This window comes from Lactuca serriola, chromosome 4 (assembly GCF_051521515.1).
Source record: "Lactuca serriola cultivar US96UC23 chromosome 4, Lser_US96UC23_V15, whole genome shotgun sequence".
In the NCBI taxonomy this organism is placed as follows: Eukaryota; Viridiplantae; Streptophyta; class Magnoliopsida; order Asterales; family Asteraceae; genus Lactuca; species Lactuca serriola.
Window position 1 is genome coordinate 201350367 of NC_136411.1, and position 27602 is coordinate 201377968.

Consider the following 27602-nt stretch of genomic DNA (forward strand, 5'->3'; position numbering starts at 1 on the left):
ACTGTTTGATATTATTCTGGCCGAGTCAGCTCAGAAACGTGTTTGTTAGTTCAAATTTGCGCATCTGACTCCCTATGAAACATCTAATTCAGATAGAAATGGCGAAATAGCCGACTGGAAAGATAGGATACATTTACATCTTTACCCTTGCCCTACCATTCTCTTTCATCGCCTTCACCCTCATTCTTCTCGTTCGATTCTTGCAGCGCCTCCATAGTCATAAAACAAACCAACAAGCATCGAGATTTCTTGATATTCAGCCACCGACGATCTCCTTCATACCAGCGCCTCCATCAAATGCTTCTTCTCATCAGGTACGATTCCATGGTTACCTAATTCGGTCATAAAGCCACGAATCGCATACCAGATCGTATTGTACCGAATCAGGGTTCGAAGTCGTACCAGTTCGCTCTTGGAATGTGAGTCGGATCGGAAATCTTCACATACCAAATGGATATTTGGATAGGGCCGATCGATTGTAATATCATGTATGATTCGATTGATTTTGTGTACCGCCTCAATTGGAATCGTGATCTGGTATGCCGACTTTGATTTTGGTGGGAATTAATGAGATACTTGGAAAAAGTGGTGCATCACCTTGATTTCTACGAATTCCAGTGTACCCTTTTTACAATATTATATATAAAAACTTCCAATGATTCACGATTTCTATATAAACAAATCATCCCATTCATAACCTGTTCAAATATATATATATATATATATATATATATATATATATATATATATATATATATATATATATATATATATATATATATATATATAAACAAATTCCATTTGGGTACACTGTAACAGAATTCATGATTTCTATATACGTAATCCGTTTCATCTTTTGGTACTTCAAACTTAAGAGGTTTTATCATTTATACCCATTCACAGAAGATCCACATAAAAGTTTTTACTGATTTGCTATTGAAAATGGGTTCCTAATTTTGTTGATATGTTGATGTTTGCTCCAGAATGTTCTTTGTTTCAAGTGATTTTATTGTTGAACTCTAAAGGAATATGTAAAAAGTAAAAAGAAAGTCACTTTCTAATATGTTGATTTTGTTGTTGATTTTGCTTTGAATTGGATTAATTTTGTTGTTTTTTAGAAATACCACATACATATATGTTGAACATATACATATATGTTGAACCGAACACATACATCTGTTGAATTGATTTTCATGTTGATATTGATCTTGATCTTTATAAAGCAGGTGATAAAGTTATGAATATTTATGTGTTAGGATGTTGGTTTGTAACAAGTGTGAGGGCAAAATAGTCATTTTTCACCGGTTAGCACATCCTGTCAGATATACAATCAAACAACATGGTTTCTTACTCCGTCAGACTTTCTTACTCAGATAGACATTTCTCAGTCAGTACTTTCTCAGTCAGCAACTCTCAAACGGGACCTAAACCTCTCGAAAGAAGGTTAACGATAATTGACAAATTTTAGGGAAATTCCTCAAATTTCAACTCTCTGACTCCCTACATCTGCCGGTCACCAAAAGCTTCATATGTTCCACGTTCTTTCCAAATCTTCTTCCCCATATTTCCGACTGATGAGTCGCAGTGAATCACAATTTCCTTTCCGTGAAGCAGCTACACCATCTTCTTGCTATCTCTTCTGATATCAGGTATACTTTCTCAACTTTCTTATGTTTTCGTATTTTAAAATTGTTTCCCCATCTTCTTCCCCACATTTCAAACTTATGCGTTGCTGATCATCACAGCTCCCGTATCCCTCTCTAATAACGTCTGCATATTATCTCTACGTTTTTAAATCAGGTATGTGTTGATTACTCCTTGAATTCTATTTTGCCTTTATAACTCATACCAACGATACTACCTGCTATAGTTACTACTGCATTCTAAGTCTATGAGTGTTGATTAGCATTACAGAAATTTGAAGAAACTCATAAAGCACACAAGGTGTTTGATAAAATGCCTGAAAAATAAAAGATTTTTTTTTTTTTTGAAATCGTCGTTTGTTGATTTCGCTATGCCCTTCTCATCTTAATGAATAAAAAGGTGTGACAAAAGGTATGTTATTGAAACAAAATTAGAAGTAAACAATGAATCATCCACATATGTAAGGATAATGTTACATATTAACACCTGCACTTAAATATATACATATGAATCCCAAAATTTATTCCATAAATTATACTCCAATCTCATCAGAATCAACACATAAGCCCCTTTCTAAAAGGTTTAGAAACCCAAGTTCTACCAGTATCCAAAGGTTCAGTTAAAAATAGTTTTTTGCTCAAATGTAACTCATCGATTTCATCATCTAGATAATGCAATATTCATGTGCTTACACAGAGGGCTCCAACCACAGGGATTTAGTGTGGAGGAAGACAATGGAATTGGGAGATTCTTCTTCTTCTTCTTGTTGTTGTGAAGATGTGTTTGTTTCAATTCCTCGTGGTGGTCCTATATACATTGCAGACATGGTGGGTCCCCTCACTAGTGTTTCTCAATTCCAGTCATGCATTCAAGATCAACTCAAGGTACTAAATTCTTGAAACTAACTAACTTATAAATGAAATGAAGCAACAATAATTATGTTATTTTGCAGGATCTGAGAAAGGAGTTGTGCTTGGAATTGACTGAAGAACATCATCATGAAATTTCGTGAGTTGCTTTTCAACACTTTCACTCTTATTTTACTTAAATTAGTTTTCTATAAATCTCATCAAGGGTTTTTGTTTTGGTCTGGTTGTCTTTTATAGGGTTGATGAACTTAAAATCCTGAGTGAGGAGGAGTTGGTAGATATAGCATTCCAAGCATCACTCAAGGTATGATAATAATTTTTTTTTTTTTTTTTTTTTTTGTATTATAAATAATAAATATTATTTTTTTGTAACACATGATGTTGTGAATTTTATTGCAGGATGGTAACTTGACAAAAGATCATTCACTTTCATCTGAAGATTGCTCTAATGGGTAAGAAAGGTGTCTCTAAAACCTTTTATACATCCACTTCTTACAAATATAAAATAAATGATGGATAGGATAAGTGATTCCTCCATTTTCAAATTGAATGATTGCAGAGTCCTTGATAACAGAAAGATGAATGGAAAGGTATCCAAGAAGATGAAAAGAGTGAAACAAAAGGAGACAACTCATGAAGTAAGGCTCTTGTTTATTCCATTCCTTCTCATTTCAGAATCCTTATGATTGATGAATACTTTTAAAAAAAAAAATTAAAAAAGCTAAGATACCCTCATTTTGTAGTGAAAAAAATTTAAGAATTAAACCCTCATTTTGGTTGGTATGCATTTTCAGGAAGATTATATGGAAGAGGTGGAGAAAGTTGCTAGAATTAAACAAAAACAAGAAGAAGACAAATCAGCTGCAAGATTGCATTCTTTTAGGTATGTTTTTATTTATGGTAGAAAAAATTGATAAATTTACATTTATAATAATAATATTAATATGGTTTGAGTCAGTGGTGTTTCGGGACCCGTTGCATGTGTGACTCCCTCAGAGAAGAAAGAACGAATGTCATCCTTTAATTCTACAAGTTATTTGACACAACAGGTTTACCTTTATTTATTTATTTATTAACTCTTATCATTTATCAACTCCAACCATAATAGCCATATTTATCAGGTGAAATCATCAAGCACACGTGAACAAATACCAATACCTATAGATGATAATGAGATCCTTCTTTGCATAGAGGTCTATAATCACAAACGCTCATGGGTTAAGGTAAACATTAACAAAATTACAAAACAAACCTTCTCTTATAACATATCTTTGTAATTATTATAATGTTTTGGAATTTGGAATTTGTTTGTTTGTAGAATCAAGAAATTTTGGTTCTTGGACGCCAATTATTAACTGAACTGAGAGACAAAATATACTGTTTGACTGATGAAATTATGAAGTTAACCAAAAAGCATACTCCATCTGGATATTTCCTCATAGAAGTAACTAACTCTCTACATTCATAGTTTCATACTCATACATAAATATATTATTGGTAATTAATTATGTTTTTGTAATCGTAGGATATATTTTACAACGATTTAAGGGAAATCAACGCTGTAGACTACAGTAAACCCATACTCGATTGGATTAGAGAATCAAAGAAGATTGCATCAGAAAAATGGGAATCCATCATATCAGGTGAACTGCATCAGAAACAAAAGCAAATTTTAGGAAGTGGAAGTGGAATTGCTCCCAAGTTGCCTCGCTTCAAACCTCTTCCAATGCAAGCAACTCGTTTTTGTGACCTAAATTTCCGACTTGGAGCTGGCTATCTTTACTGTCATCAGGTATCAAAAATTAATCTCAACATGCTATTACATACATGACATATGAGATATATGTATATATGATAGGGTGATTGCAAGCATGTGATGGTGATACGAGACATGAGGGTGATAGATAGGAAAGAGGATGTGCATAATCGAGCTGCTTATCCCTTGATTATGTTTCAATCGAAGTTGCGATTCCAAAAGTGCTCGATCTGTAAGATCTACAAAGCGACGAAGGTGACTGTGGATGACAAGTATACTCCCGAGAATCCTTGCTTTTTCTGTGGGATTTGCTATTACATGCTTCACTATTCCAATAATCAACTCATATACAGTGACTTCAAGGTCTACGATTATATTCATGAATGAATCAACCAGTACAGATTTGGATGTTTTTCGGGTTGAGTCCGATCCAGTTTCTCACCAATCGGTTTTGACTTGGTTGATATGAAATTCAATTTCGTACATAACTTGACAAAAATGGAATTTATCGATAACCTGGTAAGCCCAAGTGAAAGTTGTTTAAAAGCCCAAAAGCTTTGTAGCCCAACGTGATTTTAAATTGGAACTTAATTGGTTCAGATCGATGTCGTTGTGGTTTTTGATTTTATTGTATTTTAACCTATCAAAATCGAGTAATCGACAATACTAGGGGACATATCCCTTTCATTTGACCATTTTCGAAATCGATACCAATTATTTTATTTGCAATTAGTATTAAATATGATTATTGAACTAATCCAACCGTGTAAGTCACTTCAATCACGCCACCTTGTTTAACAGAATATTGCTATATGATCGTTTGAATTTGGATCTATATGTTTTAAATATAATTTTGGAAATTGAATAAATTATTGGGGCGACATGTTTGTACTCATTCAGAACCATTTATCATTAAATTAATTTCTTTTAAGGGTAAATTGTAGAAAAACAGAATCATTTATCTATTAGTATTGTAAAAAAATCCTTGCATTTTCAGTTATCTTTCAGATTTATTAAAATATCAGTTTTTCTTAAAGAAATTATTGTTGTTTTGTGATATGATATTTATCTTGTTTGTTTTTAGGTTAACATGGAAAAAGAACGAAGTTACTTATTTTGGTTGATATAAACATTTTATTTACGAATAGAAAATGATCACAGATTAAATTCGGTATAATTAATCAAATTTCTTTTATTTACCCTGGGTGACATTAATATTACATAAAAAAGACTTTAGACAGCTTAAACATGTAAACTATAAATCTACGGTTGAATTATTACCAATTTTCATTTGATTTATTGATAATATTAAATAAACAAATTAAGCTTCGAAAAGGTGGCAAATGGCAGTCGGCAGAAGATTCAACGGAGCGTCCAAAATAAACCAAACAAACTAGTTAATCCCGCACGCGTGCATTTGCACGTGAACACTAATCCGTGAAGTCATGACCACAATGGCACTACGCCACTAAATACAAATTTATTTATTTATTTGCCTTAAACAAGTGCAATTGTTTATTAAAAATTAAATAAGCGAAAACCACGGCAAGAGTATAATGTAACCAAACCATCAAAATATTAAAATAATAGAAAAAAATGACAATCATACTAATCTCAATTTTGAATAAGGTTTTTTTTTTCAAGATTTATGTAAAACTTATCGATAAGAACATTATCCAAGTCTCATCACTCATGAGATAAATGGGGGATATGATAGTGGTAGTCCTGGTAAAAGAGAATGCTTTCGTAGAAAGCTTCTGAAAAAATTGAGATATGAATAAACTAAAAACGTCATGTCACAAAGAATAAAACAATGATGTTTGTTTGGAAGGAGGATCCACTGAGCTAAAATATCCACACATAAAGTGGAACAAATGTTAACAAGAAAACATGAGGACAAACAACTAATGATATCAAGCACTAGTCCAAACAAAGAAAATAAGGATAGATTGCTAGATTCTATACTACACAAATACTATCTGGTTATAAGGCATGTCCTCAGAATAAGATAAATCCTTCAAGCTTAAGCTCACACTCTCTTTCTACTTCCAGACAACCTTTCATCCATGTCCACTTGACTGTAATCGTCTCCACTTTTATAACAACAACTGTCAATCGCGTCCTTTAGACATGTCCAACCCACTGTCATTTTTTTTCCTTTAATTTATCGATGATTGATGCCACCCCCAATGAGTTCCTGAATGACATGTTTGGTATCCTGTCGAATAATGTTCTACCACATGTCCACACTAACATTCTCGTTTCTACAACCTCCATCTTCCTCTCATGTTTCTTTTTAATCGATAAACATTCAGATCCATACAACAAAGACGACCTTATTACCAACTTATAAAATTTCCCTTTTAGTTTCAATGACACATTCTTGTTGTACAAAATTTCTATAGTTGCCATTTATTTTAACCATCATACTTTGTGTGGTGTGTAACACCATCCTCTACACACCTTCCTTATGTATCAAAGAGTCTATGTACTTGAAACTCTCCTTACCGTGTTAAACCATGTCTATGTTTGTAACATAACAATAGTCAAGTTTATCAAAAACGAAAATTCATCTAATACAAGAAGAAAACCACTTTTTGTCTAAGATGATTTCACCTGAATAAATTACAAAACCTTAACAAAAAGCATGTTATTTTGGAAATTATCCCCAAAACTTTAGGGACAATAATCGAAAATACTCCGTTTAGACAAATTATGGGGACTTTAGAGTCTGGATCTGAGTACGCAATCGTTTATGATGAGATTCAGATACACAACGGTATTTTAGATTCCTCGAAGACTAAGGGAGAAGAGTTCGTAATTGTCTATACTCACTCTACTAGGAACTTGTCATTCAACTTCAAGAAAATCATTGTATCAAGTCCTTCCCTAACTTATTTATCATATGTAAAGGCTGCTAAAAAATATTGACCAAAACCAAGTAAAAAGTATTATTTCCATTAAACCAATTTAAAAGATTGTCTTTAATGGAATTTTTAAAAGCTTTCAAAAACACATGTTTCTCAATCACTAACACCCGAAGCATATGGTGGGTTTTATAGAAAACAAAACATATAAAATGAGGAAAACAATTAACAGTTAATAGGGTACATGCATCCTATAAAAGGTCTATGTCATACACCTTGAAAACAACATACAATGAACAACTAAACCTAGCCTAACCCTAATGAATTTCGAAACTAAGAAATTATGTTAAGGGTTTACATACCTCAAACTTCTTGTAGTGAACAAGTTACTTCAATCATTCATTTGAAGAGCTTGGAAAGCTAGCACCAAAATGATGATGTCTCTAATGTCTCACACCCAAACCCTAGAACTAGAAGACACTTAAGGAGAGAGAAAAATTTCGTTCATAACCCTCTTAGAAGAGAGAACCATGAAAATTGATGCCCAATGGGTCCTATATATAGTTTAGGTAACTTAGGCACAAAGTAAGATTTGAATAATTAAATAATGAATTTAATTCAAATTCAAAATCTTTCCTTATTATCATCCAGGAGGTTTCTGGAAACCCTAAGGAACTCCATAAAACCGTCCATCACATGATGCTTATAGAATTACATCTTTTGTTCAATTATTGAACAATTATAATTCACCTATTACACCTTTAATTAATTATAATTAATCCCAAATTAATTTCAGATAAATTTTGATTAATAATTAATTAATTCTAATTGATTTCTCATTAATTTATTAATCATATAAATCAACAAATCAATTACTTTAACAGTTATTCTCATATATTAATCACATAATAAATTAACAAATCAACTATCTATTTCCAATTAATATATTAATCATATAATATATTAACAAATCATTCCCTCATAATTTCCAATTAGTTTATAATCATATAATAATCTAAAAAATCATCATCTCTCTATAAATGTTATTCTAATCAAGTTCTAGTTATAAGGGCAACCCAAAAATGACTTTTCTTCTAATTACATGAATATACTAATTTAGTTACTAGATTAGGCACCTTAATCCAACAATCTCCCACTTGGATAAGTCTGTAACTACAATTGCAAGTATAGAACTTGAACTAAACAACAAAGAGTGCTTTCCAAAGCTACCGTCGAACTTTGATTCAAATCAAACGTTGACCCTAAGATAAGTGATAAGCTATTCCTTCATTCTACAAGATATCATATGAACATAGTCATGGATTAAATGATCAAACTCATGTTTATTTATTCATTTCCCGATTTCTCAATTTTTGATCAATTTAGACTATAAAATTAAACACATCAATTTAGTCCGGACCAGACGCCTGGTTTTCATAGGTTAGCTCAAATCACTGAGGGGCCTACATATATCGCTTTTCCTGTTATGACAAAAGGAACAAATTACTTTTACTATATAGTCCTACAATTTACATACCGAAGCGATATATGTAGGCCCCTCGGTGATTTGACTATATAGTTGTGAGATGCATTTGAGCAAACCAATGAACAACTGATCTGTAAACTATGAAATATATATCTCTGCTTTAAGAATATAAGATATTATTGTCTTAAAATTACTTGTGATTAAAATCCATGAAGTAATGTAACATCCTAATTTTCAAGACCAAAAGTTTCATTTTTGATATAACGATTTAGAAAATCATCGAGTCACATCATTCCATAAAACCATAATCACATGTTTCAAAACCATATCATAGAAATAGTAATAATGTCATAGTACAATCCCAAGAATCTCAAAATGCGGAAATCCTGTGTGTGTGATGCGCTGCTACCGTGTCAGCTACTTCCCCTTCGATGAAGAGGTACCTGAAAACAAAACTGAAAACTATAAGCACAAAATTTAGTGAGTTCCCCCATCACATCACATACCATACATAACATATATTGCCAGGCATATCTGGGTGCTCGACCTACCCTGCTGAGCATACCGGGGTGCTCAACCTACCCCTGCTAGGCATACCGATGTGCCTAACCTAACCCTGTCAGACATAGCGGGGTGTCCGACCTACCCCTCCAGTTTATCTCAACCGGTTACGGAGACTATTTCACCCCTACTACCATCATATAAAAGCATAACATAATCATACTGTCAGGCATACCGGGGTGCCCGACCTACCCCTTGGCCCTATCGACCGGATATGGGGACTAATCCCCCTACTATCACAAAACATCATATCAGGCTAGCACATAATCATAACAAATAACAATATACCAGACATTTATCACAAAGACAATTATCTCTACCGTAACTCTTACTAGTGGGCCGACCTTGGTGCCTTCGACCCGCTTCTACTGGAAGGTAACTCACCTCAATGTCGTGAAGTGTTTGAACTGTCCTCGATGCTGGGATCAAATCCTCTCAAACACCTATACACAACAACTTTCCTTAGTTACCATTTCATACTCTTAATCCTTTCAAGGGTCAACTCAGGTCAAAGTCAAAGTCAAGGTCAACACCTTGGTCAAAGTCAACATCTAGTTGACTCAACTCGTCGAGTTCCCTAATCCACAAAATACTGGAACTTCGATCCTACTCGTCGAGTCTTTCAAGATCTCATCGAGTTCTCCTTCATAAAGAATCGGGACCTTTGGCTCATGACTCGCCGAGCTCATCCTTGAACTTGTCGAATCCTGCTTCATACATGTTGAAGTGTTTAGTCCTTGACTCGCCGAGTTCTTCCTTGAACTCGTCAAGTTCTTTTTCATATAAGTTGGGATATTGCCTTGAACTCACCAAGTTCTTTGATCCTCAAGTCCATATTCACGTCCATCTTGTTGAGTCCTCTTCTAGACTCAACCAGATTGATCATAAACAAAAAAGGTTAGGGAACCATGACCCGACTCGTCGAGTCCTATGAACTACTTGCCAAGTCCCCCAAAGTCCAAGTCTATCCAGTCGATTTCAGCCGGGCTTAATGCATCTAGAACATATATCTGACCTCCTAGGATCAATATAGCATGTAAAGTTACAAACTTTACATGCATGCATGGGTTAACTGTAACATCTGGAATACTAGGTACATCTTGATTATTTATTTTTGAAGTTTATAGAGTGAATCAACGAATTAGTGCTATGACTCGTCGAGTCGTATCGCGAATGGCCATGTGGGTTTAATGATCTACCCGACGAGTCTGAGATGCGACTCGCCGAGTAGGCGCTGGAATGAGAAACCCTAAATCCCTGAGTTTGGGACCTATTTAAAGGCACTTATAGCCTCCTTATGCGGCCACACTTCACAGAGAGAAACCCTAAACTTGCCCATTCGTTGTGTAGAGAGAGAGAGACCAAATTGATCATTCTTGTGCTTTTTAAAGGAAGATTTGAGGAGCATTGTGGATCTTATCAAGGAGAGGCTATGGATCTAGTGTTCTTCTATCATTATCATCTGTTCAGAGGTAAAAAGCTCTCACCTTGGCCACATATTTGGTTAGATCTCATTTTTGGGAGTTTTTAGGGTTTTCTTCCAATCATCTTGTGTCCTTACGTTTTTTGAGCATGGTTTGAGGTTAGAACGTCAGATCTGGACTATAGGAGGCCTTGAGAGTCCAAAGACCCGAGATTTATTTGTTGGGTTTTGAGCATTCTAATACTCCTAAGTGTACATGAAACTCTAAATACCTTGGATCTATGTTTTCTCTATTATACATGCAAATATGAATATTCTAAGGTGTTACCCTATCTAGCATACAATGTTTTGATACTTGGGTAATATAACAAGTTAGAATACATACCTCTTTATGTAGCTTGACTCCATGATGCTTGAGAGCCTAGTGCCCCAAGTGTGACACCTCAAATGGTTCACACAACATCATCAACACTTGGAATAACCATGAGAAGAAGACACTTCATGCTCAAATCGGCTAGCCCTCATATATGTGTCACTAGTGCCAATTTCTTGAGCTAAATGGGTCTTTATATATTGTGGCTATTAGGGTTACACCATGTAACTCATGACTTTACCCATTCCTTATGCTCCATGGGTTTTAGCCTCCATGGAGTATCCATGGGTCACCACATAGGTTAAACCCAACATAAGGAATCTTGGATCATAAGCCCACATATATAAGAATTAATGATTTACACAATTAATCCCCATATATTTAATTAGTCTCTTTTGATCACTAAATTAAGTCCAAATTAATTCTTGATCAATACTAATTAAATAACATGATTTCATATTAATATATTAGAACTTATAATATATTAATATGTCACAAATGTCCTCTTCTCACAAACGGTCTATCCAAATGTTCCGATGCCATGTAACCCAAATGGACCATGCCAAGTCGGGTCAAGTACATACCAATTATAGTTATGGACTTAGACACTAATCCAACAGTCTCCCACTTGGATAAGTCTAAAACTATTATTGAGTATGACTTCAAAACCTAACTGGAAATTGTAGCTCTCAAAATCCACTGTCGAACTCTGACCTTGTCGATGAACTCTGATCTTTGTTAATGACTTGTCTATTAGATAAGGGATCATATATTCCTCCATTCTGGATATCATATGGACTGAGACATGGATTTTAAATCATTCTCTCTATGCATTTGTTGTTTCCTGATTTCCGTTTCATGACGACTGACTGATTGAACATATCAAATCAGTCCTGGCTTGGCCAAGGACTCACATGTGTCATCATTAAATCATCGAGGGCCCACATATGTCACTTTTATCCCGAAGGTAAAAGGAATGGATAAACTTCGACTCATATGGCTTATTCTACTACTTGTTGAATCATACACAAAGTCATGTTTTATAACATCCAGTTACCAATGCGTTTTCATGCAATCAATGTATAACCAACTCATAGTAAGAACTCATATCTCTAGGTTTGAAGAATATAATATATTATCCTCTCATTATCACTTGTGATAAAATCCATGAAGTGATTCCAATGACATTGGGTTGAATCCAATACTCAGAACTTATGAGTACTCATGAGTGTTGTAGCACCACTTTTTCCAACATATTAGACATCTACAAGCCAACCCATGACAATCTTGATTCATATCTACTTCCAACATATGACCAACTGTGGATGGTTTGAATAACTTAGTCATTCAGGAAAACGACCTAGTTATTCTGGAAGTCAAAACATGCAAAGTGAAACACAAGAATGATCAAATCCAATATGGTCTCAGAACTTATGAATATAAATAAAACATCTTTTATTTATCAACATATTTATTACCCATCATCCATTGCACACTGTTTCAAACTATCAACTTTATACTTGAATTAAAACAATAGTTGTCCCATGCTCCAAGCATGTACACTATGCTTTTCTAAACACTAGTTATGCCATACACCAAGTATGCATACTAAGTTTTTCTATGATCTTTACCTTGTGAAATAGATCGATTGCACATAACTCCAATGATTCTCATTTCACAGTCTCGAATCCTTGCCGCAAATACAAGAATTTCAAATTCATGCCATTTATCGAAATCTGTTAGATTATAAACTTATATGCATTGATCCTCTTGTAACGATTATCCACAAATTCACAAAGACTTGGCAACAAACATTACAGAGCATTCCAAAGGAGATCAACTCCTTGGAAACATCCTTCTTGCATTAAGTTTCCTAATCTTACACATATTTATTGAACAACTTCCACCTTCCCATATTCCCATTTTGACTATCACTTTTGAACAAGAGTTGCCTCTTTTCAGAATATGTCAATATGGTCCTTCCAGAATTAACACTATACTTCCAACTGTCCCTGAGCAACCAATCTTTGGTAAACATTAGATTGTCCTCGACAATTGCTTAATCATTTTAGTCATATCCAATTCTATACCTTTTCCCTTCTTAATTCCCCAGGCATTTGGAAAATTTTAGTGAGGATGAATATTATAGCACATGCAATCGATCCTATATCCGAAGCATATGGGACACGACTCATGATGTCTCACATAAATACATGATACTAGACCAGTCCTTGTGCCACAATGTTTCTATTTGTCAAGTCTCATAATTTATACTATGAAAAGGGATGCCGTAATCATAATCGAATTTTAGAATGTAAATAATAGACCCATATATAGAATTTCCTTATGTTGAGCCATTCCAAAATAACATTCATATATATACTTGACTAAATTTGATTAAAATCTCACGATCTAAGCTTATAGATTTGAGATGAAGTATGATTTCCTCTCCCTTAATTATAGCAAAACAACTTTTTTTCCAATTGAAACCTTTTGTTTTTCTATAATTAACATTGCTATCTTGTAATACTAATAATAATTATCATGCTACCACTAACATGATGATTATTAACATAACACTTATGCTCCCACTAGCTTTGACATGTACTCAGAAATCAGTTGGACTTCTAGAAATCAATACTTTATTGACTTTCTTACCAAAGTTCAGACTTTTGATTCGAGATGCTTTGATAAAAACTTTATCAAAACCATACACCTTTCCTTAGATAGCATGCATGTGTGTCTAAACAATTTCAGAACTATGAAAACGGATGCCGTAATCATAGTCTCAATTGTTTAGACCTTTTGCCATCTGCTTTAAATCTACTTGGTGGCATTGTTTCCTCACCATCATTTTCATGAATCGGAGAGAAAAATTATGACCATTAGATTTTATGGTGTATGTGTTCTTATCCATGTGAATTGTTAAAACCATAGTCACAAGACAAGGATAATGACAAATCCAAACATATACAGACTGAACTCAATCTTATTTCTTTCCACCTGGCAGCTCAAGGGCCTGCCATTGCTTTCAAGTTGGTATGAAACCAATTGAGAACTCGTAGAACTCATATGCAAAGCCAACTTTAACTGGAATGGGTATAGAAATAAAAATATCTGAACACGATAGGTTTTTTTTGGAAAGGGACCTTCCCTAACGAGGGTTTCCGGGCCAGCTTTCGCACACCGACTAATCCCCTGCTGCAAACATATGGCTTTGCCTTATGCTTTGGAATCACAGCAGGCAAACCTCCATGGCCACAAGGGCTGAGTGGTGCCAAGATTTGAACATGGGTCAATAGGTCATCCACCATATCTTCCACATGCCTTACCAAGTCACCACAACCCAAGTGGTTAACACGATAGGTTATAAACCTCACGTCGTGTGCTAGTGATAAACTACATGTTTTACTCTTGATTAGATCTTGAAATTCTTTCATGATCTTTAAGAATCCCACTGTCCTCTTGACATATAAGACTCTTTTGCCAAATATTCAAGAGATAGTTTGGATTCTTTATCAAGAGAAACACTTCACACAATTGGTCTTAGTTGGTCTTTGTTTTATCCAAAACATCACAACTTACCAATTTCAAATGTACAAGAGTAGGATACTTTTGCTCTTACATTTGACTAGTGTTAAGAAACCTTCCTTTAAGATATGTCACTCAAGTTACAATATTGGATTATGACTCTAAGAATTTTTTTTGGAATGAGGTATGAATCATCTTTTTGATTTGACCACTTCAACAATTCATAGCTCCTCTTCTTAGCTATCAGAATGGACTTAGATGATGAATTGTGATAAGATCTCTTAATCATTAAGATGATCATATAAAATGATACTAAAGTACTCTCCCATCTTTTCTGATTTGAGAAACTTTTATCCTTCTGCCTAATTTGATTCTTCTCATTCGTTCTGCCATACATCGAAAATTTTCCAATGTATCAGAATTACACTTAAACTTGTAAGTGTAACCATATTGACTAAACTTTAGTAAGTCATGAAGAATAATCTTATAGATCTTTTGTGGTGGACTTGATCAGTGCACAAGAATGTGTACTCGATCCCTTAGCCCTTCACTTGACTCACATATACATATGAACAAGGAATTAGTCTTAATTTTCCAAAGATGAAAGTTCTCATTCATCATACTGTACAACTTGTATGATTCCAAGTTTCTATCCAACTGAAAACTTGGATGATGGGAGGCTTTCCTTATTTGGTAAATTTAGACACTACCATAAATGAAGGAGTCAAATTCATATTTTCAATATTGCTAGAAACATACAAACATCAAGTTTTCATAAATGCCATTGCAAGGAGATATAAAATAAAGTAAAACAAACTTTTATTTATTTATAAAATGCGGAAAAACTTTTCCTTACAATGCAACTTTAAATGAAAAATATGCTATTACATGTTTCCTAGCAATCTATCATAACTCCTAAGAGTAGCTCAAGAATCCGATCTTCAATCAAGCGATAGAAATCCATCTTCGCGATCAGATTCAACATACTCTTTCTTTAAGTTTCCTTCACTTTTACTTTGATTCTTAAAACATCAACATGTGACCTAGTCACATCATGTAATAAGAATCTCAGAATAGAAACTTACCCGAGTTAGATAGTAGACTTTACCTGAAGTAGAGTCAAGCTTATTGACTTTACCAGCCTTATGATCTTTCAGGTAAATTTGGCAGATTCGAAACCAATGCCCTTTCCTTTTGGCAATAGAACCATATGGACCCTTTGGTACATGGGACAATCTCAGACTTAGCCTTTCTCTTTACCATTTGGTCAACAGAGTTGACTATGGCCAATCCCTTTCCATTGGGAAGAGAAAGCTTTTACTGGGTATCCAATGCAACCATTGTCAATGTCCATCGAAGGTTTGGAAAGTTGATCTACTAATCAAATTTTCTTTACCAAAGCTCCAAATCATTGCTGATTCAGCAGTACCAAGCAAATAGATAAGATCATTAAGGGTCATGTCATAGTCTATTTCATAGTAGTCCCAAAGGTAACTCACTATGTGACTTAGAAAGTGATTGAACATCCAAATTTCTTAAGACTTTGACACCCAACTCTCCCGGCTTGTCAATATGTGCCTTCATCTCCAAGATGCGATCACATATAGACCTTGCTTGCCAATAGGGCTTGAGTGACCTTGAACTTGTGGTTTAGGGAGGATAATTGGAGGAGGTGGAGGAAGTGAAGTTCCAAGAGATTTGGTTAGATCATAGATGTCTGAACTAGACATCTTTTGGGATATATTCAAGATAGTTGATTTAAAGTCCTTAATATAACACCCAATATGAAATATTAAGGCTAGGACCCAACACAATATTTTATAACTTGGAAGAGGGATGCCGTAATCCAAGCTATAGAATATTTTGAAGGTAGGTGAATGACGATTCACCAATTTCCACCATGAAAAACGAAATAATTTATTAGGTTTTTTAATTGGATTTGAAACTCCTAGATCTTTTGAGATTCATTGAACTATTCAATGGCATGTTTCAATCTCGAGTGTGCCATTCAGGTTTTGTGACTGGGATTCTGAGGATCACAAAACAAGGTGTGAAGTAACCATGCAAATCACTTGGTACCCTTAATATTTACCTCTTAATCGATGTGCCGGTAAACCACACGCGCTCCACCGATACTATGATAAATATTAAGTTACCCTTTGCCTACCTTGTTAAATCAAGCTAGTATGCTGGTTAACCACACACGCTCCACTAACCGACTTAAGCAAAGTGCAAAGTGTAATATCATGGATTAGCACCTTATTCACATTTTCCTAAGTAACTAAAATTGGGTATTAATAAGAGTTTAGTTACTTAGTATTTATCATTAATACTTTTAATGAAGGGAGAATTGTAGTCCTTGTCCTACCCGTTCGACTAACAACCCTCCACCAGTCAAGGAAGCTGTGGGTGAGAGTGGACACCCATTAAACTGCCATTTTATAGGCAGTAACCTTATACCCCCCTTATAGACAGGCTTCATGAATGAGGCATACTAATGGTAAGACGACTTGCTCTTATACATACATACATATATATATATATATATATATATATATATATATATATATATATATTATTAACTTATAATATTATAGAGTATAAGGGTTGAATTTTAACTTTTGAAATTCTAAGGGCTTAACATGGAACTAAAGTATTCATGGGGAAAACTTTATAAATTCCAAAACTCGAGGGAAAGTTTTGAAACTATTCAAAACTCTTGGATTTTCATAACTTATGAGTTTAATTAAAGTTTTAAAAAACTTTTAATGAAGAGACTCTTGAACATCCATAACTTGAGGACAAGTTAGAGAGCCATAAAAACTATTTATAAGAAAAGGACTCTTCATTTTGTAACCTAAGCATTTTTATGAGTTTTAAGATTCATAAATGTGACTTTTCATATAACTTGAGGACAAGTTACAAAAACACTTTTTATGAACAATTTTTAGATTAATTTGGATTGAAAACAACTAGCACATGTTTTTCATTAATCTAAAAATAACTTATAAAACAAGGTAACACAGAAAAAAAAACTTTTGGTAATCCATAACTTGAGGACAAATTATGGACTCCATTAAAATACATTTAGATCAAGAATTAACTAAAAAACACTTTTGTAAATAATTCATATGATCTACCAACACTCATAAGCATGAACAATCCATATCAACAATTTCAAAAATTACATAAATCTTGAAATTGGTTTACTATAATCATTACCACTTTAAAAAACAGGTTTTAAAAGTCCAAAACAACTTAAGGTAATGATTCTAGACCAATTCCAGCTTTAAAACTCGAAGATATGCTGTCAGGGGGTCCAAATCGTTGAGTGCATGAACCAACTCGATGAGTTGGATGAGTTTGTACTTGGACTCATCGAGTTCCCTGTCCAGACAGCACAAATCTTCGATTTTTTCAGCAATTTAAGCAAGTATAACAAGAAAACAAGCCTAGGCTTTGATACCACTGTTGGGTTTTGAGCATTCTAACACTCCTAAATGTACATGAAACCCTAAATACCTTGGATCTATGTTTTCTCTATTATACATGCAAATATGAATATTCCAAGGTATTACCCTATCTAGCATACAATCTTTTGATACTTGGGTAATATAACAAGTTAGAATACATACCTCTTGATGTAGCTTGACTCCATGATGCTCGAGAGCCTAGTGCCTCAAGTGTGACACCTCAAATGGTTCACACAACATCATCAAAACTTGGAATAACCATGAGAAGAAGACACTTCATGCTCAAATCGGCTAGCCCTCATATATGTGTCACTAGTGCCAATTTCTTGAGCTAAAGGGGTCTTTATATAGTGTGGCTATTAGGGTTACACCCTATAACTCATGACTTTACCCATTCATTATGCTCCATGGGTTTTAACCTCCATGGAGTATCCATGGGTCATCACATGGGTTAAACCCAACATAAGGAATCTTGGATCATAAGCCCACATATATAAGAATTAATGATTTACACAATTAATCCCCATATATTTAATTAGTCTCTTTTGATCACTAAATTAAGTCCAAATTAATTCTTGATCAATACTAATTAAATAACATGATTTCATATTAATATATTAGAACTTATAATATATTAATATGTCACAAATGTCCTCTTCTCACAAACGGTCTATCCAAATGTTCCGATGCCATGCAACCCAAATGGACCATGCTGAGTCGGGTCAAGTACATACCAATTATAGTTATGGACTGAGACACTAATCCAACATTATTGAGCTAGGGGCAGGCTCATGAGCATCTAACCTTCCTTTAGAGCTTGTAATGGCATTATGGAGCAAATATGCCATGCATGAACGTCAAGATCGAAGCTTTACGTGACAATCGAGCCTAGGGAGCCTAGATATAGTAGGTTGAGTGATAGATTTGCCCTAAAATATCTGAATAGGAGTAGAGACTGAATGAACTTGCCGAGTCCATGAGCTGACTTGACGAGTCGCTTAGGGTTTATCTCGATAAGTATGAGCATGCTGTAACTCATCGAGTTAACGGGTCAACTCGACGAGCAAAGTTGGTTTTCATAAGGTCTCTGAGGGAACGAGGGGACTCGACGAGTCCTCCTGATGCACTCGTCGAGTTGGGTCAACATGGACTGTTGACTCAAGTTTGACTTCGGTTGACTGAGTTTTGACCAAATGTGAGTAACTGAGACATTGGAGGGGTAAAATGGTCTTTTACTCTTACAAAGAGTTAAAATGGGGTTAATATGAGTTTATTAGAATTATGGTCGATTTAGAGATAATCATCACATGTATTAAGCGGAGGCTAGATCGGTAATTCGTGTACGAGGTGTTTTAGCTTGCTTGCTTCAAGGTGAGTCTTCTCACTATACCTTATCTAGAGTGGTAATTATGTGTGACTAGAAGGTCTTACGTGCTTGCTTGGGTTATGCATTTTCTGTGTGATATATGTGCTGTATGCTATATTATGTGATATTTAGATCGGACCGGAGGGTCCAACGAACTATGAGACCAGAGGATTCTCAACTAGATCGGACCAGAGGGTCCAACAAGCCATGGGACTGGAGGGTCCCAACTAGACCGAACCGGAGGGTCCAATGAGCTGTGGGACTGGAGGGTCCCACTCAGACACATTGACCAGAAGGTCTTATAGAGCTATAGCCTTGAGTGGCTAGTCATTTGTGCATGGTATTTTGGAGAACTCACTAAGCTTTGTGCTTACCGTGTTATGTGTTATGTGTTCAGGCACCTCCGAGGACCGCGGGAAGGCACCAACTTGATTGTACACACACACACACACCGAGCTGAATTTATGTTTATTATGGATCGTGGAGTTGTGAAAAATAATTTGAAATATGTTTTGACATTGATACTTAAAGTTTTGAGAAATATGATATGTAATTTACCGTGTTTTAAAAATGAAAAATTGGCTGAAAATTAACATCGTTACAAGTTGGTATTAGAGCCTTGGTTTGAGAGATTCGGATGCACCTTCGGGTATGTCTTGACTCAAACTGAGGATTTTAGAAAAATTTTCAAAGAGAAATGATTTTTCTAAAATGAGTAAGAGTTTCTAAGAGAAAAACAAGAAAGAGCAGTGTGTACAATCAGCCAGAGCCCGAATGGTGATTTCATAAAATACCCTTATTTTTGTGTTATGAGATATTCATGTGATATTATGAGATATATTATGCATGCTAGAGAGTATGTGTGACATCCTGAAATTGTTTTGCTTTGAAAGCTCAGTCAGTTGACTCAACGCAGTGACAGACTCACTCCTGCTATCATTTAGCACAATTTAGAGCCTGTTTGAGTGTTCTGAGCCTCGTATACTTAAGGAATAAGTGTTGGGATTTATCTGCTAAAGCCACAGTACAAGATTCAGGCCCTAAACTCCAACATGTAGAGTTTACGGCCGTAAAGATGGAGTTTACAGCCGTAAACTCAACCCTGGACGAAAAATCCTCTATATAGTCTCATATCCTTCAACTTTTCTTCATTCTTTCACTTTCAAACTCAAGATCTTCCAAATCCTCTCAACTATCATCCCGATCTCCATTCTAGATATTCAAAAGTTGTAAGTATTCTTCCTTGATTTGTTGATACATCTCTTAATCTAGTATCATCTTATGATTTCATCCATGAAAATCATCCATTTTGTCTAGATCTTCAAATCTTCAAGTTTCACCAAGAACACACACTAGTGTTCTTGGCCAAAATCAACCATTTCAAGCCTCTATATCGTAAGTAATCTACCCTTAACTTATTATCTAGTTACAACATCTTATTAGAGCCTTTAAATCATCAAGAACACAAGAACAACAGGAGTTTACGGCCAAGCCATCTCCTATGGCCGCAAACCCCTATAAGGGTGCCATTTTGGCCCTAAACCCCTATTAGATGCAAAGCTTGTGTGTAACGACCCAAATTTTTTTTTTTTTTTTTTTTTTTTTTTTTTTTATATTACTTTAGAAAAACATTAATAGATAAAACATTGTCTAAATAAAAAGAAACATTGTTTGTTCACACCATAACACATTGCAACCATGTTCTCAAAAGCCAAACCGTACATCCCATCAAAATATCAGAGTACAATCCCAGTAAATCTCATAAATGCGGAAACCGAAGAGTGTGTGTATGACGTGCCGCTACCGCGTCGGCTCCTTCCCCTTCGATGCAGAGGTACCTGAAAACAAAACTGAAAACGTAAGCACAAAGCTTAGTGAGTTCCCCCAACGTACCGCATACCATACAAACACATAACATATATACTGCCAGGCTATTCTGGGGTGCCTGACTACCCGGTACGGCCATTCTGGGGTGCCGACCTACCCGTGTCAAGCCATTCTGGGGTGCTGACCTACCCATACGGCCATTCTGGGATGCCGTCTTACCCGTGTCAAGCCATTCTGGGGTGCTGACTGCCCATCGGTCCTAACAACCGATCCTCGGGGACTATTTCACCCCTACTACTACGATCACATATAACATAACAAGCCATCATGCAAACATATCATCACATATTGTCAGACGTATCTGGGGTGTCTGACTACCCTTCGGTCCTAACAACCGAACTCGACTACTATCACTTACAACATATCATGCTAGCATATAACATATCAGGTAGTAGCAAACCTAGATGATATCACAAAGACAATCATCTATCATACGTCTCCTACTGGTGGGCCGGCATTGTGGCCTTAGACCCACCACTACTGGAAGGTAACTCACCTCGAAGTAGCTGCTGAACTGATCGGGAATTAACTGACTGCTGCTGCTCCGGGAGTCCTCCGGCTGCAATTTCCACGACATACTCAATCAAACACTGCTAACTGTCCTTTAGGTAAAATGACCATTTTACCCCTGGATTAACTCTAAGCCAAAGCTGGGGTCAACTTTCAGTTGACCCGACTCGCCGAGTGGATCTCCACTCGCCGAGTCCCTAGCAAACCAATGTCCTGGGTCCCTGGTTCTACTCGTCGAGTCGGGCTATGACTCGACGAGTTCACCTTCTAACTGCCATTCAACACCTTCATCCTACTCGCCGAGTTGTATGAACAACTCGTCGAGTTCATCTTCATCCGATGAACACTTTATGCTAAGACTCGCCGAGTTGTATGAACAACTCGCCGAGTCTGTTCTTGAGCTATGAAGATTGCCTTGGACTCGCCGAGTCAGGGCATTGACTCGCCGAGTCCTATCATGGGTGAGTTCAGCTCCCAACTCACCGAGTCACCCCCTGTGACCCAATGCTCAACTCGACACATGAAGAAGGGACCAATTCGGTGACTCGCGACCAGACTCGCCGAGTCACCTATGCGACTCGCCGAGTCACCGCCATGCACTCCTTAAATATACCGATTTGCTCGGTTCCAGACCATGCCATTCATAGATCTGGACTTCTAGGACACGAATCACACGTAAAGTTTCCAACTTTACGTGTGGATATTCACCAATATGGATTATAAGGCTCAAAATGTCTCAAAATGGTAGATCTAGGGCTAACAAGCCTTATGAGGCCAAAAAGCTAACAGATCTGAGCTCCTGGAGCTCAATCTTACATAGATTCAAAGGCCAAACGCCTCATTACAACATATAATGATCATGCAAACTTGGGGAATTGACCAAGAAGGACCCAAATGAAGTTTTAAGCATAGAATCAAGGGGAAAACGGGTTATACCTCAAAGGAGAAGTTGAAATGACACAAGGATGGCTGATCTCCTTCTCCTCTTCTTGATCTACTCCTCTTACTCTTCAAAACCTTCAAGAACACACCAAGAATACCTCAAACTCTCAAGGAAACAAGGGAAAACGATGTAGGGGGAGTTCTGGGGGTGAATGGGGACGAGTTGGGGCGGAATGAGAGTTTAAATAGGGTGCAAACCCTTGAAACTTAGGGTTTCATCCCGCAGCGGTGACTCGCCGAGTCCAGGATATGGACTCGTCGAGTCGCCTACTTAAAACGCGTCCTGAGTCTCGTCCCTACTCGGCGAGTCGGACCCTATGACTCGCCGAGTCTAAGGCTAAATTAGGGCAATGCTCAAATAAAATTCACGTACCGGAAACCAGGTGCTACAAATCTCCCCCACTTATTTTAGACTTCGTCCTCGAAGTCTACCGCCTGATCCTGAAACAGCTCGGGGTAGTGCTCCATCATCTCGTCTACCGGCTCCCAAGTCCACTCTGAACCCTTGCGGTGCTGCCATTGCACCTTCACTAGCTCCACCCTCTTGTTCCTTAAATCCTTCGACTTCCTGTCGAGGATTGCGACTGGGCGCTCGATGTAGTTCAGGCTGTCATCAACCTGAATATCCTCCAAAGGTACTACCGCAGAATCGTCCACTAGGCACTTCCGCAACTGCGAAACGTGGAAAGTGCTGTGGATCTGGCTAAGCTCGGCTGGCAGATCCAGCCTATATGCTACCTTGCCCACCCGGGCTAAGACCCTGAACGGTCCGATGAATCGCGGGCCCAACTTGCCCCGCTTCCTGAATCGGATGACGCCTTTCCACGGCGACACCTTCAGGAGGACCATATCCCCGACCTGGAACTCTAAATCGGATCGACGCTTGTCGGCATAACTTTTCTGTCGACTCTGAGCAGTCTGAAGCCTGCTCCGGACCTGCTGTATCCTCTCAGTCGTCTTGAGCACCACTTCGGTGCTTCCCATAACTCTCTGGCCAACCTCACCCCAGCATATCGGGGTCCTACACCTCCGTCCGTACAACATCTCGAAGGGAGGGCGGTCGATACTCGCGTGATAGCTGTTGTTGTAGGAGAACTCAGCCAAGGGAAGATAGGTATCCCAGCTACCACCGAAATCCAGAACACACGCCCGCAACATGTCCTCCAAAGTCTGGATGGTCCGCTCACTCTGTCCATCTGTCTGTGGGTGAAAGGCGGTGCTGAAATGCAGACGAGTGCCCAACTCGTCATGGAATCTCTTCCAAAACCTGGAAGTAAAACGCACATCCCTGTCCGAGATCACCGATACTGGCACCCCATGCCGTGCCACAATCTCCTTGATATAGACGTCGGCCAATTTCTCGGCCGATATACTCTCCGGAATCGGGATAAAGTGAGCACTCTTGGTCAATCTATCCACGATGACCCAAATCGTATCCACTCCACGCGCGGTCCTGGGAAGCTTCGTGATAAAATCCATCGTGATATCTTCCCACTTCCACAGTGGAATGTCCAACGGTTGCATCTTGCCATGCGGCCTCTGATGTTCGGCCTTGACCTTCCTGCAGGTCAAGCACCGCTCGACGTACCATGCCACATCCCGCTTCATGCAGGGCCACCAATAGTCTAGACGAAGATCCCTATACATCTTCGTCGCCCCGGGATGAATAGAGAATCGGGACTTGTGCGCCTCCTCCATCAAAATCTGACGCACGCCCCCATGATACGGCACCCACACCCTACGGTGTAGTGTCAATAACCCTCGGCTATCATAATCGAAGGAGGAAACCTGACCTACTACGCGCTCATTCTTCCGATGCTCCTCCTTGATAGCCTCCTGTTGAGCTTCCCTAATCTGCTCCAACAGGGGAGTCACCACAGTCATCCTCATACAGGCGTCCCTGATCGGCGCCGCCTTGCGGCTAAGCGCATCGGCCACCACATTGGCCTTTCCCGGGTGGTAAAGGATCTCGCAATCATAATCCTTCACCACATCCAACCACCGACGCTGCCTCATGTTCAGATTCGGCTGGTCCATGAGGTACCTCAAGCTCTTGTGGTCCGTGTAGATGGTACACCGAACCCCATAGAGGTAATGTCGCCAAATCTTGAGGGCAAATACCACCGCCCCCAACTCCAAATCGTGCGTCGGGTAGTTCGCCTCGTGAGGCTTGAGCTGCCTCGAAGCGTAAGCAATGACATGCCCCCTTTGCATCAGCACCGCGCCCAACCCAGAAATGGACGCATCACAATAAACCACGAAATCCTCTACGCCCTCCGGCAGGGCTAGGATCGGCGCCTCACACAATCTCTGTCTCAGCGTCTCAAATGCAGCCTGCTGCTCGGGTCCCCACCGAAAGACCACGGCTTTCTTCGTCAGCCGCGTCAGGGGCACGGCTATCTTGGAGAAATCCTGGATAAATCTCCGATAGTAGCCTGCCAATCCTAGGAAGCTCCGAATCTCAGATGGGGACTTCGGAACCTCCCATCTCATCACGGCCTCAACCTTGGCTGGATCGACCAGAATCCCGTTCTGGTTGACGAGGTGCCCCAGAAATTGCACCTCGCGCAACCAAAACTCACATTTGGAGAACTTGGCATACAAGCTCTCCCTCCTCAGGGTCTCTAACACCTCTCTCAAATGCTCCTCATGTTCCTCCCGGGTCTTGGAATAAACCAAGATATCATCGATAAAGACTATCACAGACCGGTCCAGCATCGGTCTGCATACACGGTTCATGAGGTCCATGAACGCGGCAGGAGCATTGGTGAGCCCAAACGGCATCACCACAAACTCGTAATGGCCATAGCGCGTCCGAAACGCGGTCTTCTGCATATCTTCCTCCCTGACCCTCATCTGATGATAACCCGAACGCAAATCAATCTTGGAGAACCAAGATGCGCCCTGAAGCTGGTCAAAGAGGTCATCAATCCTCGGGAGCGGGTAACGGTTCTTCACCGTTACCTTGTTCAGCTCCCGATAATCTATACACATCCGATGCGACCCATCCTTCTTCTTCACAAACAGAATCGGGGCTCCCCAGGGCGAACTGCTCGGCCGAATAAATCCCTTGTCCAGCAGCTCCTGCAGCTGCGTAGACAACTCCTGCATCTCGGGAGGAGCCAACCGATACGGTGCTTTGGCTATCGGAGCCGCACCGGGAACGAGGTCAATCCTGAACTCCACCTGTCGCTCCGGAGGTATCCCAGGTAGTTCCTCCGGAAAAACATCAGCAAAATCTCGAACCACCGGGACCTCGCTCACGGTTGCCTTACCCGCCTCCCGGGTGTCCATCACGTACGCGACATACCCCGCGCATCCCTGCTGAAGGTAGCGCCTAGCCCTCGCTGCTGAACATACAGTGGGTCCACACTGCGGCCGCTCTCCATGAATCACCAACTCTCCCCCGCTTGGGGTCTTGACTCGCACTAGCTGCTGTGCGCAATCTATCACTGCCCCATTAGGGCTCAACCAATCCATACCAATAATCACCTTGTTCCCACGCAATGGAATGGGAACCAAGTCTACCAGGTAACACTCCTCAAACAGTCGCAGGACACAATCTCGAAACACCATCGATGCTCGCACCGAGCGATCATCGGCAATCTCTACCTCTAACGGGCAATCTAACTCGCCTGAAGTCTCATGAAATCTCTTGCTAAGAGCAAGAGAAACGAACGATCGGGATGCACCCGAGTCGAACAATACCTGAACCGGGATGCCGTTCACATGGAACGATCCTAATACACATGTATACATACGGAGCACATATCAATATCTTAACAATGTAAAATAAAGGATAGAAGGAAGGAATCATACCCGTCACCACATCGGGCGCGGCGCGTGCCTCCTCGGCAGTCAACTGAAATGCCCGACTCCTCACCACTGGAGCCTCTGCCTTGCCCTGACGGCCATCCGTGATCCGCAGGGTCGCTGGAGCTGGCGCCTTCACTGGCGCTGAAGCTGTCAACATGGGGCAATTGGCCTTCTTGTGGCCCCTCTGGTTGCAGTGGAAACACAGCAACTCCGATGTCTGAATAACGGTCGCAGGAGCAGTGCAATCCCTGCTGATATGCCCAAACTTGCCGCACTTGTAGCAGCCTGACGATCCCATCCTGCACGCCCCCTCGTGCGGCCTGCCGCACCTCCTGCAGCGGCTCGGTCCTGACTGGCCTTTCGGCCTCCCATCTGATCCCTTGGGCTTCTTCCCCGAAGCCCCCAATGACTGACCATCCTCAATTTTCCGTTTCCGGATGTGCTCCAAATCTATCTCTCTCTCTCTAGCCCTGGCAATCATGGAGTCCAGGGTAGGGCAAGCCGAAAAACTAACATGCTCCCGAATGTCAGCTCGTAGCATATCATGGTAACGAGTCCTCCTCATATCCTCGTCACCTGCATACTGGGGCACCAACAAAGCCCTCTCCCGAAACTTGGCGGTGATCTCCGCCACGGTCTCTGTCGTCTGCCTCATGTCTAAGAACTCCCTGGCCAGCTGCTGAAGCTCGACCGCTGGCGCAAACTCTGCCCTGAACCTAGCCACAAAGTCCGACCAGGTCATTGCCTCGATAGCCGAGGCTCCCATCGAGTCACCCACTGACTCCCACCAATCTCGGGCCCGGTCCCGTAAACATCCTGCTGCGTACCTCACCTTCGACCCCTCGGGGCAGAAGCTGATCAACTGGGCAGACTCGATATCCGCAATCCACCGCCTGGCGACAATGGGGTCCTTCACCCCATGGAAATCCGGCGCACCACTGCTCCTGAAGTCCTTGAAGGACAGTGTGCGAGATCCTGACTGGCTAGAGGCCAAGTCGCTCCTGAATGCCCGTAGGCGGTCTTCCATCATCTCCACGATCCCTTCCTTGATCGACCCAAAGATGATGGGGGTCGACTCAAGGATGCCCCTAGTGATCT

General features: G+C 39.1%; 1 protein-coding gene across 7 annotated transcripts; it reads left to right on the plus strand.

Moving 5' to 3' along the window:
• Positions 1–117: 117 nt before the first annotated feature.
• Positions 118–4964, plus strand: SRD2 (snRNA activating complex family protein). 7 transcript variants are annotated; one of them, XM_079040708.1, is made up of 15 exons: positions 118–314; positions 388–537; positions 1227–1649; positions 1746–1800; positions 2341–2528; positions 2597–2652; positions 2751–2817; positions 2913–2965; positions 3073–3151; positions 3308–3396; positions 3472–3562; positions 3635–3736; positions 3832–3957; positions 4039–4305; positions 4372–4964. In XM_079040708.1, the coding sequence occupies exons 5-15, from the start codon at positions 2379–2381 to the stop codon at positions 4654–4656; spliced, it is 1365 nt and encodes a 454-aa protein (XP_078896834.1). In that variant the 5' UTR covers positions 118–314; positions 388–537; positions 1227–1649; positions 1746–1800; positions 2341–2378; the 3' UTR covers positions 4657–4964. The 7 variants fall into 7 exon arrangements, with proteins under 7 accessions (XP_078896834.1, XP_078896832.1, XP_078896833.1 ...); XM_079040706.1 differs by having other exon boundaries at positions 118–537; XM_079040707.1 differs by having other exon boundaries at positions 118–537; positions 1257–1649.
• Positions 4965–27602: the final 22638 nt, after the last annotated feature.